The 18,122-nt window shown below is 39.7% G+C and overlaps 1 protein-coding gene across 7 annotated transcripts in view; it reads right to left on the bottom strand.

Annotated features, from left to right (window-relative positions):
* The window catches only part of CNTRL (centriolin), a 91,287-nt gene extending 78,690 nt beyond the window's left edge, over nt 1–12,597 (bottom strand). For 5 of the 7 annotated variants that reach the window (XM_046023357.1, XM_046023356.1, XM_046023354.1 and 2 more), the window contains exons 1-2: nt 12,072–12,596; nt 5,024–5,265 (exon numbers count right to left, since the gene is read on the bottom strand). In XM_046023357.1, coding sequence (XP_045879313.1) covers nt 5,024–5,234 — 211 coding nt within the window. In that variant the 5' untranslated portion in view covers nt 5,235–5,265; nt 12,072–12,596. Of the gene's footprint in view, nt 1–5,023; nt 5,266–12,071 lie in introns of all 7 variants that reach the window. The other 2 variants (XM_046023358.1, XM_046023359.1) reach the window with 1 other exon arrangement.
* Between the last annotated feature and the right edge of the window lie 5,525 nt (nt 12,598–18,122).

The following is an 18,122-nucleotide window of genomic DNA, read 5'->3' on the forward strand; positions in this document are numbered from 1 at the left end:
CCCATCCCAAAGCAACAGAATACACATTCTTCTCTAGTGCACATGGAACCTTCTCCAGAATAGATCACATCCTGGGTCACAAATCAGGTCTCAACTGGTACCAAAAGATTGGGATCATTCCCTGCATATTTTCAGACCACAATGCTCTGAAGCTAGAACTCAATCACAAGAGGAAAGTTGGAAAGAACTCAAATGCATAGAGGCTAAAGAGCATCCTACTAAAGAATGAATGGGTCAGCCAGGAAATTAAAGAAGACTTGAAAAAAATCATGGAAACAAATGATAATGAAAACACAACTGTTCAAAATCTGTGGGACACAGCAAAGGCAGTCCTGAGAGAAAAGTATATAGTGATACAAGCCTTTCATAAGAAATAAGAAAGGTCTCAAATATACAACCTAACTCTACACCTAAAGGAGCTGGAGAAAGAACAGCAAAGAAAGCCTAAACCCAGCAGCAGAGAGAAATAATAAAGATCAGAGCAGATATCAATGAAATAGAACCAAAGAACAGAAGAACAGATCAATGAAACCAGGAGCTGGTGCTTTAAAGAATTAATAAGATTGATAAACCCCTGGCCAGACTTATCAAAAGGAAAAGAGAAAGGACCCAAATAAATAAAATCATGAATGAAAGAGGAGAGACCACAACCAACACCAAAGAAATACAAACAATTTTAAGAACACATTATGAGCAACTCTACGCCAGCAAATTTGACAATCTGGAAGAAATGGATGCATTCCTAGAGATGTATAAACTACCACAACTGAACCAGGAAGAAACAGAAAACCTGAATAGACCTGTAACTAGTAAGGAGATTGAAGCAGTCATCAAAAATCTCCCAACAAGAGCCCAGGGCCAGATGGCTTCCCAGGGGAATTCTATCAAACAGTTAAAGAACAATTAATATCTTATATCCTGAAACTGTTCCAAAAAATAGAAATGGAAGGAAAAATTCCAAACTCATTTTATGAGGCCAGCATTACCTTGATCCCCAAAACGGACAAAAACCCCATCAAAAAAGAAAATTACAGACCTTGATGAACACAGATGAGAAAATTCTCACCAAAATACTAGCCAATAGGATCCAACAGTACATTAAAAGGATTATTCACCAACACCAAGTGGGATTTATTCCAGGGCTGCAAGGTTGGTTCAACATCCGCAAATCAATCAATGTGATACAATACATTAATAAAAGAAAGAACAAGAACCATATGATACTCTCAGTAGATGCTGAAAAAGCATTTGACAAAGTACAGCATCCTTTCTTGATCAAAACTCTTCAAAGTGTAGGGATAGAGGGCACATACCTCAATATCATCAAAGCCATCTATGAAAAACCCACCATGAATATCATTCTCAATGTAGAGAAACTGAGAGCTTTTCTGCTAAGGTCAGGAACACGGCAGGGATGTCCATTATCACCACTGCTATTCAACATAATACTAGAAGTCCTAGCCTCAACAATCAGAAAAGAAATTAAAGGCATCCAAATTGGCAAAGAAGAAGTCAAACTATCACTCTTTGCAGATGATATGATACTACTTTATGTGGAAAACCCAAAAGACTCCATTCCAAATCTGTTAGAACTTGTACAGGAATACAGTAAAGTGTCAGGATATAAAATCAATGCACAGAAATCAGTTACATTTCCAAACACCAACAACAAGACAGAAAAAAGAGAAATTAAGGAGCCTATCCCATTTACAATTGCACCCAAAATCTGAAGATACCTAGGAATAAACCTAACCAAAGAAGCAAAGAATCTGTACTCAGAAAACTATAAAGTACTCATTAAAAAAATTGAGGAAGACAAAAAGAAATGGAAAAACATTCCATGCTCATGGACTGGAAGAACAAATATTGTGAAAATGTCTATGATACCTAAAGCAATCTACATGTTTAATGCAATCCCTATCAAAATGCCATCGCTTTTTTTTTTCAATTAATGGAACAAATAATCCTAAAATTTACATGGAACCAGAAAAGACCTTGAAAATCCAGAGGAATGTTGAAAAAGAAAGCCAAGGTTTGTGGCATCACAATCCCAGACTTCAAGTTCTATTACAAAGCTGTCATCATTAAGACAGTATGGTACTGGCACAAAAACAGACACATAGATCAATGGAACAGAATACAGAGCCCAGAAATAGACCCTCAACTATGGTCAACTAATCTTCGACAAAGCAGGAAAGAATGTCCAATGGAAAAAAGACAGTCTCTTCAATAAATGCTGTTGGGAAAATTGGACAGCCACATGCAGAAAAATGAAACTGGACCATTTCCTTACACCACACACAAAAATAGACTCAAAATGGAAAAGACCTCAATGTGAGATAGGAATCCATCAAAATCTTTGAGGAGAACACAGGCAGCAACCTCTTCAGCCTTAGCCAGAGCAACTTCTTCCTAGAAACATCTCCAAAGGCAAGGGAAGCAAGGGCAAAAATGAACTATTGGGACTTCATCAGGATCAAAAGCTTTTGCACAGCAAAGGAAATAGTCAACAAAACCAAAAGACAACTGACAGAATGGGAGAAGATATTTGCAAACAACATATCAGATAAAGGGCCAGTATCCAAAATCTATAAAGAACTTATCAAACTCAATACCCAAAGAAAAAATAATCCAATCAAGAAATGGGCAGAGGACATGAACAGACATTTCAGCAAAGAAGACATCTAGACGGCCAACAGACACATGAAAAAGTGCTCCACATCACTCAGCATCAGGGAAATACAAATCAAAACCGCAATGAGATACCACCTCACACTAGTCAGAATGGCTAAAAAAACAAGTCAGGAAATGACAGATGCTGGCGAGGATGTGGAGAAAGGGGAACCCTCCTACACATGGTGGGAATGGAAGCTGGTGCAGCCACTCTGGAAAACAGCATGGAGCTTCCTCAAAAAGTTGAAATTAGAGCTACCCTACGACCCAACAATAACACTACTGGATATTTACCCTAAAGATACAAATGTAGTGATCTAAAGGGGCTCATGTACCTGAATGTTTATAGCAGCAATATCCACAATAGCCAAACTATGGAAAAAGCCTAGCTGTCCATCAGCCTAAAGCTGATGAAAGGATAAAGAAGATGTGGCATATTTATATAACGAAATACTATGCAGCCATCAAAAGAAATGAAATCTTGCCATTTGCAATGATGTGGATGGAACTAGAGGGTATTATGCTAAGCGAAATAAGTCAATCAGAGAAAGACAATTATCCTATGATCTCCCTAATATGAGGAATTTGAGAGGCAAAGTAAGGGGTTTGGGGGGTAGGGAAGGAAAAAATAAAACAAGATGGGATTGGGAGGGAGATAAACCATTAGAGACTCTTAATCTCATAAAACAAACTGAGAGTTGCTCGGGGGAGGGGAGTATGGAGAGCGTGGTTGGGTTATGGACATTGTGGAGGGTATGTGCTATGGTGAGTGCCGTGAAGTGTGTAAACCTGACGATTCACATACGTGTACCCCTGGGCAAATAATACATTATATGTTAATTTAAAAAATTAAAATAAATAAATAACCATGTATTGAGCACATATTTTTTTAAAAAATAAAAAAATAAAAATTACTATTTCCATTTTTTTTTTAAAGATTTCATTTTTTCATTTGACAGAAAGAGATCACAAGTAGGCAGAGAGAGAGAGAGAGGTGAAAGCAGGCTCCACGCTGAGCAGAGAGCTCGATGTGGGGCTCGATCCCAGGACCCTGGGATCATGACCTGAGCCGAAAGCAGAGGCTTTAACCCACTGAGCCACCCAAGTGCCCCTATTTCCATTTATTTTAAAAAATTATAATAGTTTGCTGAATATCTTGTATCTAATGATGTGGAAATCCAGGACTTAAACCCAAGCAGAAGAATCCAAAATTTATACTTTTAATCATATGCAGCATTGAAGTTTTAGCAATATATTTTTTTTCTTAGAGAAGGAGAGAGAGAGAGGTAGAGAGAGAAAAGGGGTGCAGAAGGAAAGGGAGAGAGAGAATCTTAAGCAAACTCCACACCCAGAGCAGAGCCCAAAGCAGGGCTGGATCTCAGAGCCCTGAGATCATGACCTAAGCCAAAATTAAGAGTGGGATGCTTAACCAACTAAGTCACCCAGGTGCCCCTAGTTTTTCAGTTTTTTTTTTGTTTTTTAAAATAGTTATCCATTTTTTACAATGCTAAATTACATAGTTTTTTGTTTTAGTTTGTTTTAATAAACTGTCACTAATCTGCTTCTTTGGGGTTTTTTTAAAGATTTTATTTATTTATTTGACAGATAGAGATCACAAGTAGGGAGAGAGGTAGGCAGAGAGAGAGGAGGAAGCAGGCTCCCTGGAGCAGAGAGTCCGATGTAGGGCTCGATCCCAGGACCCTGATATCATGACCTGAGCCGAAGGCAGCGGCTTAATCCACTGAGCCACCCAGGCGCCCCTAGATTACATTTTTGTACTGAATTAAGGCACTTCACTCTGAAGTCAACAGATATGCTCTTCTTCTAACCAAGGATGATGGCTAATTTGGCATATGAGCTTTATGATACTCTCCCACCACAGGAAATAAAGCTTCCTCTTTCTGGAAACTCCCCTCTCCTAACCCTTTCAGACAGCTTCACCCTCACCCAGAGGCCTTCATCCTCCACTGTCCCTATACGCTTTCTGTCGGTATCAACAATAGGTCATGTCAGAACAAAGATATATATTTCACTTGGACCAAAAATGTAAGTTTGGTAATTTTCCATCTCTACTCTAGAATGTGTGTTCAAATTCTTAGATTAAAAAACATTACTTTTGGGGCACCTGGATGGCTAAGTTTGTTAAGAAACTGCCTTCGGCCCAGGTCATGATTCTGAAGTCCCGGGATAGAGTCCCACATTAGGCTCCCTGCTCGGAGGGAGCCTGTTTCTCCCTCTGACCTGTCTCCTCTCATGCTCTCTCCCTCTCATTCTCTCTCTCTCTCTCTCTCTCTCTCAAATAAATAAATAAATAAATCTTAAAAAAAAAGGAAAAAAAGAAAAATGTTACCTTTATGGTCTTGGTAGTCCGAAAGGACCGTGTTTTCATCTGTAATCTCAACTTGATCATTCCATTGTCCTCCAAAATGAAGAGTCTCAGATCCACTTAAAGGTGAAAGTGACCTAGATCTCATACTGGACATAAGGGATGGTGGACTAGGAGAGTGGGGTGATGGTGGCATCTTTGCATTGGAAAATTTTTGCTGAGAACCTTTCTTCATTGCAAGAATAAAGCCAGATGTCCATCAAAACCTGTAAGAGTTTTCAGCATATTTAACAAGGTCATTTTTTTAGAGCTCTCAAAACTATCATCTGCTTCTAGAATTTTTTTTACATTCTGCACCCAAAGTGGGACTTGAACTCATGACCCTGAGATGAAGAGTCACACATTCTACCAACTAAGCCAGTCAAGGACCCTTATTTCTTGAGTTCTGAAGATGACAAACTTATAAACTCAGAGGCTGTAGATGCTAGGACCCATACTACTCCCAAGCTGATGGAAGCAGACACTGCTTCAAACACTGCTAATCACGTTGCCAGAGGGAAAAGAGACCTCCAGAGGCTCTTGTTCTGACACATGCTTCAGCCAGAAGTCTTCCCTTTCTCTTCTCTATTGGACCAAACTAGTCACAGTATCCCTCATACCCAAAAAGGTCCCAGAATATAGGCAGCTGGAAATGTTTGACAACTAGCAGTATTTAATACTGACAACTACTCTCTCCTTCCTGATAAAGTTTCTTCTTTCACTTCTGGGACACCACATTCTCCTGGTATCCCCTTACCTTTGTGGCCACTCCTCAGCTCCCTTTGCTCACTCACAGTCCTGTATCCAATCTTCAAATGTCAGAACTCAAGTCTCTTTGACTCTCTCTGCAATCTCACTTTAGATGATCTAATCCATACCCATGGCTCCCAGTGTCACCTGTATATTGATGTTTATATCTGCAATCCAACCTCTGAGTTCCAGACTCCTGTTCCCAACTGTCTACTTGATATTTCATTGCCATCCTACACTTAACATGTCCAAACTGAATTTATCACTTCGCCCATTCCTCCCATATAGAACAACACATGAATCGTAAGTGCACAGCTCCATGGATTGTTATACAATGAACAACCAGTATCCAGATCAAGAAACAGAATATTACCAGAACCCCAGAGGCCACTTTGTACCCCCTTCCAATCATTAGCCAACATACATGGGTAATCACTAACCCTGATTTCCAATACCAGAGATTTTTTTTTAACTATTTAAGATTTTTATTTTTAAGTACTTCTACATCCAACTTGGGGCTCGAACTCACAAACTCTGAGATCAAGAATCGCATGCTCTTCTGACTGAGCCAGCCAGGTATTCCATAATCTATTTTTGAACTATGTGTAAATGAAATCATAGAATAGTTTTTATATCTGCCTCCTCTGTTAAACATTTGGTTTCTGACATTCATTCATATTTGTCTCATGCTATTAGAACAACATCTGATTGCTTCAAACCCATGTGCCTACTATTGCTTGTCCACAAAATCAATTTTGTTGAAGTTCAGGTCTTCCAGAAGGAACGAAAGCACTTATTAGGAAAGGGATCTTAGTCAAGTCCCTTTACTTTTCAAAAGAAAATTAAAGTCCGGAATGGTAAATGACTAGGTGAGACACTATAGTAATGATGAGAATCAGTTCTCCTCTCAAACTAATTTGTAAGTCAAATCACGTAACTAATCTAGTAAAATGTAAGTTCCATGAAAGTAGGCATGTTGTTCACTGATTTATTCCAGGCCTACCGCAGAACTTAGCAGAAAGTAGATAATTAATTTTATCTAATGGAGTACTCTGAAGAACTGATAAAAGGCACTTATTTAGTACCTCAACAAAAGGATATCTCCTGTGCTGTATTAGTCCTCAACACCGAGAGCCCTAATGCACAAGGTCAGGTTTATGCAAAAAAGATTTTCATGATATACAATTACTTTTGTAAGTACAACCATTGCAAAAATTATAAGTTTGACAAAATTTAGACAAAAAAATCTTATAAAATGGGATAGGTCTTCAGCAAGGCTGTATTAACAAATCTTATTTTTGCTCAACATCTATAATCTCCCCAACTCTCCCGTCTTAAAATGTGAAGACAAAACACAAATTAAGTTTTAGAAAAGTCGGGGCACCCAGATGGCTCAGTCAGTTGACTGTCTACCTTCGGCTCAGGTCATGATCCCAGGGTCCTAGGACTGAGTACCGCATTGGGCTCCCTGCTCAGCAAGAGTCTGCTTCTCCCCTTCCCTCTGCCTCTTACCCCCACTCGTGGTCTCTCTCTTGCTTACTCTCTCTCTCTCTCTCTCTCAAATGAATAAATAAAATCTTTAACTTTTTAAAAAGATTTACATTTATTTATTTGACAGAGATCATGAGTAGGCAGAGAGGTAGAAGGCGGGGGGTGGGGAAGCAGACTTCCCACCGAGCAGAGACCCCAATGTGGGGCTCGATCCCAGGACTCCGAGATCACCACCCAAGCCGAAGGCAAAGGCCCAACCCACTAAGCCACCCAGGCGCCCCCTAAAATCTTTAACTTTTAGAGAAGTTTTCAGTTCAAAGATTTTGGGCAGCTCCAATGTTAATGCTATATAAATTGGTATTAGAATGAGATATTATAATAGTTTGATGTGTGAACACCTTCACAAGTATATAGGTATTGTTATACAGGCTGGGATTATGAAGAAACTTATTTGTTAAATGGTTGGAACATATATAATATATGGAAAAGAGAGGTACCATTAATATAGTCAGTCAATTAACCAATAATTAAGAGATATAATATCTTTTCTTGATGATACAGTTATTCTAGGAATGCTGATCTTACCCAAAACATGTCTGGAATTCCTCTCTGGGTCTTGCTTTGAGAATTATTAATACATCTCACCAGAAAAGCAGACCCCTTTCTTCAGCTACACTTTGTTTTAATTTTCCCAGGTTGAACATTAACTTTACCATCTGTCAAATATTGTGATAAGCTCTTACACGTATCATCACATTAGGAGGATTAAGTATAACAATTGTACAGAATAGGTATTATCATCTCTAAAAAGCTTAAGTAATTTGTTCAAAGTCCCATAACTAATTGGTTAATCCATGGCTTGAATCCTGATCTGATTTCAAAGCCCACATCTTCATTACCGTGCCATATTGCTGAGTTTTCGGGAGTCCAGATCATGTTTGATTTGCTCTCTAAAGCTTAGCATGGTGCCTCACACAAACTAGACCAGAATAAATAACACTAAATGACCTTGATCAACAGATAGCACATAAGACAATTCCTGAAGGAAAAACAAAAAATTTAATATAATAGCATCACTGAACTCATGATCTAGCTTCTTACGGTGACGAGTTTGAAGAGAACAAAAATCTGCTACATTTGTTTTTAAAAAGTGATTATTATTTCACTTATACATTATTTCACTTATACATTACAGTATGGCCAACTACCCTGTGCCAAAAGTCCAGTCCACTTTAAACTGCAAACTTCTATGTGTCCTTACTTTCTCTTAAATTTTTTTCATGATAAACTATTCATATAGATCAGAAAGCCACCTCCAATTCACGTAACTGCTCTTTATGCCAGTGACAAAGCTTTTGGTCCTAATTTTCCTAGCGTGGCAAAAACTTCTATCGCTATTATCACACCACTCTGCCATGGAAACAAATCTCTTAGTAATACTGATTCTGTACTGACTTGTACAGGTGTCTCTTTCTAAATAAGAATAATATACTCGGGGTGCCTGGGTAGCTCAGTGGGTTAAAGCTTCTGCCTTTGGCTCAGGTCATGATGCCAGGGTCCTGAGCTCTCTGCTCAGCAGGGACCCTGCTTCCCCCTCTCTCTCTGCCTGCCTCTCTGCCTACTTGTGATCTCTGTCAAATAAATAAATAAATAAAATCTTTTAAAAAAAAAGAATAATATACTCAAACCTGAGGATAGCTAAGAGGCACTGTTTTAAAAATAAAATTGTGTAAATAAATAAACAAATAAAATTAAATATATTTATTCCTGAGTTATATGTAGGTTTCATGAAAGCAGGAGATTATAAAAATAAAAGAGGGGAGTGACAGGGACCAACTCTCACTTCTGTGTATGTATCTTTCCCTACCCTGTGACAGGATAGAAAATTATATAACTAGAATAATAGGATGTTGCCACATACTACAAAGACATGCTTTATATATATATATATTATATATATATATATAATTCTTTAGTTTCTTGGCTTAAAAAAAGCACATGTTATATTTTTAGGCAATGCAATTATTCTGTATCCCACATCTTAGTCCTCTCTAAATTCTTACAATACTGAACCATCCTGAAACCTCTTCATAACATTGTAATGACTAAGACCTTTCAGGCTTCACTAGACTGTTATGAGGAACTCTGTTACCTCTCTTGATCCGAAAATATCTGCTTTAGATTTATAGATTTTAAAAAACATATTAGAATGGATTTCTGAAATCTAGGTCAGTTCCTTTCTTTTATGAATTGTAACATGAAAGATTAAGTGATAGTTTCAAAGTCAAAATGCATTCCCAGATCCCGTCCCTGGATTGCCATAGCTCCTGTAAGGCCTGGACGGTGAAACAACAGATACATATGACAATCTCATAAATAGCTAACTCAGTAATAGTGAACTGGACTGTGTTTGAGAATGGCTAGAATTTTCAGAGACTAGCACCTAGATGAAACAAATGGTCAACTACAATTTTAAGGGAGAGATGGGGAGATTGTCTGACCCTAGATGTCATTTGTAATCACATTAAAACCAAGCAATTAAAAAAAAGAAGAAGATGATGATGATGATGATGATGATGATGATGACAGTTGAGAGGTAAGGCTAGAGTGTATGAAGGGGTAGAATAAAGAGAAAACAAAACAAGCAAAAGAGTCCGGATCTGGAGACATATTCTGAAGGCCCAGAAGGAGGTCTGCAGTATAAGAGAAAGTTACTGGAATAATGGGATTATCAGAGTCATATGACTGATGGGTCAGAAAACACCATCCATCCTGTCACTCCCCTGCCCTGACACGTAGCTTCTTACAGACCATACCTCCTCTATTAGGTCTTTCCTCACACTTCTGATCGTCCATCTTCTTTGATCTTCTCCAAATAAGACAGACCACCATTATCCCCAAACCCTCCCTCTCTTCCCAGTCCACTTCAACATGCAAAAATCCATCCCGATTTCTTGACCTCCATATCCTTCTTTCCATCCTGTAGCCTTTTAATCACATCTCAGTATTTTCCCTACAATTCTACTTCATCCCATACCCTCTGACCCGTTAAATACCTTGCTCTTTAACTTTCTCTAGTCCTTTCAAATATGATGACTCCCATTCCTCACAAAAGGCAATCCTCCCATCCTGCGCTTGTCAACCTCTGTCTCCTATCCTTCATCTCGTTCTCATTGCCAAGTTTCCCCACAAATTCTGTCCCAATTTCCCAACATTGTATTAGCCTCCATTTATCTGTAATTCTTTCCAGTATCCTACCTTAACACTTCTATATCCGTCCTGATTCCCCAAACTACTCATCTTAGCAAATATCTTGACATCCTAATCCATTCCAATACTCTTACTTCAAATTGTTCTCCTCCTCCAACAAAATAATCAAACCTCGACACATGCCTCTTTATCCCAATATGATTGCTTAACTACTAGTCTTTCCCTTCTAATGCCCTGACCTCCCTCTTCATTCTATTAACATCCTGGGTTCTCCTCTCATGTCTCTCTCCATTCTGCTAAATGGAAAAGCCCATGTTGCCCATCTCTTCCCATTAATTTATTTATTCAGTAATTCAATTTTATTGAGTAACTTTTATGCACGGAGAACTGTGTGAGGCTTTAAAAACAGAACTGAGAAAGTAGTGTTTCTACACTCAAGATGCACAAAAGGATTATATCTCCCTCTTATACATGATCTTTGCACCAAGTAATCTCCTTATAACATCTTACAATTAGAATTATATAATCATTTGCACAACAACTTGGTTATTGCTTATTTCTAAGCTACAAGAAAGCAGAGATTCTATTGTTTGATGTACAATAAATATTTGTTGAATGAATGAAAAGAGGACAGTACTAAGCACTCTAAAGATATTAGCAAATTTAAATTCTCACAGATGACGTATAAGGTCAGAATTAGTAACCTCTTTTACAAGCGACAGTGTTTCACTGAGAATTAAGAGCTTGGATTCTAAGACTAAACAGCCCGAGTTCAGATCCTGCTTCTCCATTCACTGTGTGACATTAGGCAAATTACTTAACCTCTCTGATCCTCAGTTTCATCACTTTTAAACTGAAGATGGCTTCCTCATGTATGTGAAGGACTTAGAATTGAATTTGACACATAGCGTAGACTCAAAGGTAACCAGAAATTACCTTTACAAATGAGAAAAGGTGCTCAGGAAGATTAGGGAACATACCCAAAGTCAAGAGCAGGTTAAGTAACACACAAGGTAGCAGATCAAGACTTGAACCCAAGTTTTGACATGAAAATTCACTCATCCTTTAACCATTACACAACAAAATATTTATTTTTCCATTTAACATTTTCCCCAACACCCTAACTCATCATTGTCCATGTACTGTACTCCGTACGATACCAACACGACACGACACGACACTCAAACCGTCCTTTATCCCTGTCATTCCCCACAGACACCTGGCACACCCCAGTCCCTCCCCCCCTCCTCTGGGTGGCGGGACCCCCACCCTTCTCGGCGCCGCACCCCGACGTCCACACTTCCCCACACTCCGGTTCTCTATGCCCACGCGCCCCCGCCATCCCCACCCGTGACCTTCTCAATATTCATCCGAACCTCCCTCTTTCATCCTCCTCTCCACGCCCGTTCCGGGCCCTCCCCTCCTTCTCATCCAATCCCAATTCCCAGGAACACGCCCCCGCCCCCGAATCCATCCCCAGCCGGCCCACCCCACGCTCGGTCCAGGCCTTCCCGCCTTCGCCACCGGCCCCCATGGCTCCGCCCGGTGCCGGACAACGGCCTCGACCAGGCCTGGCACTCACCGCCAGGGAGCCGAGCGGAGCAGACCCGCGGGACGAGGCGGAGCTGGAGACGCGCAGCTTCTTCCCTCTAGGCGTCCAGCGACGCAGCGGCCATTTTATTGTGTTATGCCGGTTGCCCAGGGGCCGGCGCGCGGCGTGGGCGGGGCCTGATGAGGCCACGCCCCTCCCGGGGCTGTTGGGAGGGCGGGGCCCAGCTTCCCGCCGCTTTTGCCGCCTCTGCCTCCGGTGCTCAGGGTCGCGAGGCTTCCTAAAGGTTTGCAGCCTGTGCGGGGTGAGGGGGCGAGATTTCCTGCTGCAGCCGCCGAATAGCCCACCTCCCTTCCTTGAGGCGAAGTCGCCGCTGCCTCACTCCGAGGCTCCGACACGCTCCTGCGGGGCGGCTGGGCCGGAGGCGGACCTGACGGACAGACTTCGTGCTGCCGCCAAGCTCCCGCCCTTCCAATGCTGGCAGCAGCTTCTCCTTGCGCGGCCTCCTCCTTCTCAGGCGAATCCTCGCCTCCAGGGACCAGTGACGCCAGACGTGGATGAAACGCCGGGCTTGGACTCAGCTGCCACCTGAGATTAAGGGAGCGAGACAAGCCTGGGAATCTGGGCAGCGAATGTTCCCGTGGGCTGTGGAAAATGTTCCTCTGCTTGGGGACAGAAGTAAAAGCGAGAAGCCTCTGAGGAAACTTCAGTTAGGGCTTGCCTGAAAATGCTGCATTTCACCGCATCCATCCAGCAGTTATTTAAAGAGAATTTAGCAGAAACTGTGCACTTAAGAAAAAAAAAATATCGTCAGGGCGCCCAGGTGGCTCTGCGGGTTGAGCTCAGAGACTTGATTTCAGCTGAGGTCATGATCTTAGTGGTGAGATGGAGCCCCAAGTGGGGCTGCTTAGCGGGGAGTCTGCTTGGGATTCTCTCGCTTCCTGTCCCTCTGCCTCCCACACTCGCTCTCTAAATAAACATAACATCTTTAAGAAAAACTAAAAACATCGTCAAGGACACCTTCCTCCACTCCAGCCTCCCATTTCCCGGCTTGTAGATTGAACCATGTCCCCATCAAAGGCTGCACCATCTCCAGAAATCTCCATGCAGTTACTACCTCTCTTCAAATCTTAAGTCATTTGTTCAAAAGACGCCCATCCCAGCACAATGCTTAACCTCATTAGGATACCCAATCCCTCATTCTTTTTTTTTTAAGATTCTATTTATTTATTTGACAGATCACAAGTAGGCAGAGAGGCAGGCAGAGAGAGAGGAGGAAGCAGGCTCCCCGCTGAGCAGAGAGCCCGATGCGGGGCTTGATTCCAGGGCCCTGAGATCAGGACCCAGCCGAAGGCAGAGGCTTAACCCACTGAGCCACCCAGGCACCCCCAATCCCTCATTCTTAACCATTTGCTCACCATCAGTTTCTGAATTCATGGTCCCATCTTTGTAACAATGTTTTGGAAATTCCCTCTATCTGTGCCTCAGTTTCCTCATCCATGAAATGGGGTAATCATACCTATTTCTGACAGTTTTTCTGATAATTATGAAAGTTAAGGCCTGTGAAAGAACTTAGAGAAGTGCCTGACCCATAGTAAATTCTCAATATGTTTTAGTTATCATTAGGCAAAGTTTTCCATTGTGATATTTCATCCTAAGACTGAAAGAGGAAAAGAAGTTAGTCAAGGTGTAGGACAGTGTGGGGAGAATTTGCTTGGCAAAGGGAACAACTTGTGCAAACCTCAGGAAAAGGGGAAGAAAGAACATGACAATCAGCTGGTTGTTGAGTAGATCATTATAGTCGGTGCAAAAATCTGGAAGGAAGCTAAAAAGAAGGTGGGAAGAGGAGCCATATATAAGCCACATTGGGCACTTCTAGTTTTTCCTCAAGTCAGAAGTGGATTCACCTCAATATGAAGTTTGGGTGATTCCAACAGGGGGCACTATTCACATTCACATGAATGAAGCTCCCCACCTGTCTCTTACTATTTATGCAACATAGAAGGAAGCTGTTGGAGTTGTAGAAAAGCCAAAATTCCTAAAAAGCTTCAGATTTTAAATTTAAAAGGAAGATATATTCATTTTTTATTGAAGTTAAATGATATTTGTTAGTTTAGAATGTATACATCGATGAAGTTCAGTTCTCTCATTTTTTGTTTGTTTTGACATTCATTTCTTTTTCTCTTTTCCACCAGAGAACTGGATTTATTGCATAACCTCAGTGCTCTGCCTCGCAGTCTGTAATGATATTCAGGTGGGTTCCGTTATCAAATCATGGTGTGCTGTTTCGTTGTAATGTTATAAAAAATATACACAAAACATACAAAATGCAAAACATACAAAAATATTAAAATCCATCAAAAACATACACAAAATCCAGAAGATAGTGGAAAACACTTTTCCTGTGGCTAGTCCATATCGAGTTAACCTTGATGGGTACTCTCTAGTCCCTTATTGCCAAATTTTCCTCCTTTATCCAGATACAGTACCCTCTACTAGTGTCTAGCATGAGGGTGTTGGACAGACCTCAGGCCTTAGAGATGTCAGAGGGGAGACCTTTCTCTAGGTAACTAGAATATTAACTGCCTCTTTTTGCATGCTAAAAGAACCTCCCTCCCAAAGCAAGAATGAGAATAGGAAAGGAGTGAGTGTACCTCATTCTTTCCACGCTAATTTGTATTTAACTTAAAATATGAAGTTGTTTCTCTTCTGTTGCATTTATTATACAAATATAGTAGAGTTGCTTAGCTGTCCCTTTGTTCTTTCCTAATGATAGCAAAGTTATTTTGTTTGTTTGAACTTGCCTCATTTCGAAACCCAGTTTAATGATTTTGCAAATTTGCTTTAGAGGAGAATCAGCCTAGCTGATTCTAGGGAAGAACCTTCTGTTATTGTCATTGCTTTCTATGACTTTAAAATTTAACTAAATTACAGATGTATTTTACAATAAATTCTCGTGAAATCTTACATTTACATTGACATGGATGGAACTAGAAGGTATTATGCTAAGTGAAATATGTCAATCAGAAAATTATCATATGGTTTCGCTCATATGTGGAATTTGAGAAACAAAACAGAGGATCATAGAGAAAGGGAGGGAAAATAAAATAAGATGAAATCAGACAGGGAAACAAACCATAAGAGACTTTTAACTATAGGAAACAAACTGAGGGTTGTGGAAAGGGAAGGGGGTTGGGAGATGGGGTAACTGGGTGATGAGCAATAAGGAGGGCATGTGATATAATGAGCACTGGGTGTTATATACAATGAATTAATAACTGAACTCTACATTAGAAACTAATGATACATGATATGTTAACTAATTGAATTTAAATAAAATAAATTAAAAAAAAATTTTTTTAGGTCACATAGTAAGGTAATTTGCAATATAAAATCACGTACTATGTCTAGATGCAAATTTTACATTAGATACTTATGACTATTGATGTGTGAAAATAACCTAACTTTATATAATAACATAGCATGACTTGTCTGCAAAATACCAAATACCTTGTCCTTGATTTGCAAAACCATTGATAATCTCTTCTCAGTATACTGGGTTCTTTTGTTTTTATTGTTGTTCATCTCTGCTTGCTTGCCTCTCTATGTGTTTTGTCTATATGTATTAAAACCCTATTATGTACCAGATTTGTGGGGATGCAGTGGTGAATGATATAGACACAGTTTTAACCCTGAAAGAGATTGCAATCTAGTGGGAAATACAGAAAAGTAAGATGCTCTGATAATGAAATAGAATTTTAGACTTGGTGGTGTTCCATGTGAATCCATGTGTGGGCTGGGTCCAGATGGGAAGGCCTATACTTTCCAGTGATTTACAACAACCCTATCCACGTTAACCTTGGTCTATTTCTAGTGCCAATGTTTGTAATGACACTGAGACTTGAAGAATTTGAGGCCTGCCCTGTGAGTTCAGATCTAAAGGCCTAGACAGGCCTTTGTGCTCAGGTCTAAACCAGACCCCACTCAGGCAAACCTTGAACCCCTCTGTCTCTGAACCATACCATCTTAATCAAGGCTGTTATCTATTATTCACCTCTTTAGGGTTGGAGTGGCTCTCCCATGTGACCAGAGAATATTTAGAACAGCTTCCAAATGCTACTGGCTTATATGTAGCTTTGAAATATTTTAATCTTAGGAGATGGTCCCATAGAAGAGAATCTACTTCTAGTACAGTGGTTTAGCCTTGGCTGTATATTTAATTATCAGAGGAGCTTAAAAATACTCATGCCTGCCCACCCCCCCTGCTCAGAGGTCTTGGTTTAATTGGTCCAAGGTATGGCCTAGGACTTTTAATGTACAGATAAGACTCAGAACCATTACCCTAGTTCGTGGTGGAAACAAAAGAAAGAAGCATCATTTGACAAAATCAACATGTGAGTTCTTCAATTTGTTCAGTTCCTTTGTTCAGTAAATATGGCAAATATGACTCGGCCCTGCCTGCCAGACATGACTACATTTCATTAAGGGAATCCAGACAAGTAGAATGTAAAAAGGAATGGATAGAACTGTGTAGGAAGTGTTGAAACTCAGTAAGAATATGGTCTTCAAGGCACACACAGAAAGAGGCATTTATCCTCTTCAAAGTAAATCAAGGAAGATATCTTAGGGGAAAAAAGGGATTGTAAGCTGAGACCTGAGGACGACCAATGGGAATTACTCACATAAGGAAGTTGGGAAGAGCATCTAAGGCAAAGGGAATAGATAGCCTGTCAAAAACCAAAGATACTTGAGAGAGCCACTTCAGGAAACCAGAAAATCATCAGCAGGGCTAGAGCACAGTTGGAACAATAAAACCATAAATTAAGTGCCACCGCCGAAGGGGCTAGATGAACCATGTTAGGTGTTAAATCTGTAGATCAGTTTGGGGCATATTGCAATATTAACAATATTAAGTCTTCTGACTCGTAAACTTGGGATGTCTTTCTACATAAGTTTTCTTTAAATTCTTCCCACATGTTTTGTCGTTTTCAAAATACAACTTTTATACTTCTTTTTAATTTTTTCCTAAGTATTTTCTTTCATGCTGTTATAAACGGAAGTATTTTCTTAATTTCACTTCAGTTTAATCATTACTGCTGTATGGAAATACAATTGGTTTTTGTGTATGGATCCAGTATCCTGCAACCTGACTGAACTTATTTCTTAATGTTAATTTTTTTAAGTGAATTCCTTTACATTTTCTATGTACAAGATTACATCATTTGCAAATAGAGATAGTGTCCCTTCTTCCTTTCCTTCCTTTTATGTATTTTTCTCACCTAACTGTCTTGGCTAGAACTTCCAGTATAATGTTGACTAGAAGTGGGAAGAGTAGGCATCCTTGTTTTTTCCTGATCTTAGGAGGAAAGCATTCAATCTTTTACCATTTAAGTATGATGTTAATTGTGGATTTTTCTTAGATGCTGTTATCAGGTTGAAGAAGTTCTCTTCTATTTCTAGTACATAGAGTATTTGTTGTTCTGTTTTGTCTTAAATCATGAAAGCATATTGAATTTGTTTGGTAAAATGCTTTTTCTGAATCTATTGAGATGACCATGTGGGTTTTGTTCTTCATTCTGTTGTTATGGTATTTTACATTAATTAATTTTGGGGTGTTAAACCAACCTTACATTCCTGTGGGATTTATCCCACTTCCTCATGGTGTATAATCTTTTTATATCCTGGATTTGGTTTGGTGGTATATTGTTGAGGATTTTTGCATGTATTTTCATAAGTGATATTGGTCTGTAAGACGTCTTATGATGTCTTTGGTTTTGGTATCAGGGTAATACTGGTCTGATAGAATGAACTGAAAATTGTTCCCTCTTCTTCTATTTTTTGTAAGTTTGAAAAGAATTGGCATTAATTCTTCTTTATATGTTCGATCTAAACTCTCCTGTGAAGCCATTGGACTTGGGTTTCTTTTTGTGGGTAGTTTTTAAATTGCTAATCGAATGTCTTTACTTATTAGAGGTCTTTTCTGATTGTCTCTTCTTCAGTCAGTTTTAGTAGTTTATGTATTTCTAGGAACTTTTCTATTTCATCTGTTGTTTTTTTTTTTTAATTTCATCTGTTGGCATACAA

The sequence above is a fragment of the Meles meles genome, chromosome 11 (assembly GCF_922984935.1).
Source record: "Meles meles chromosome 11, mMelMel3.1 paternal haplotype, whole genome shotgun sequence".
Lineage (NCBI taxonomy): Eukaryota > Metazoa > Chordata > Mammalia > Carnivora > Mustelidae > Meles > Meles meles.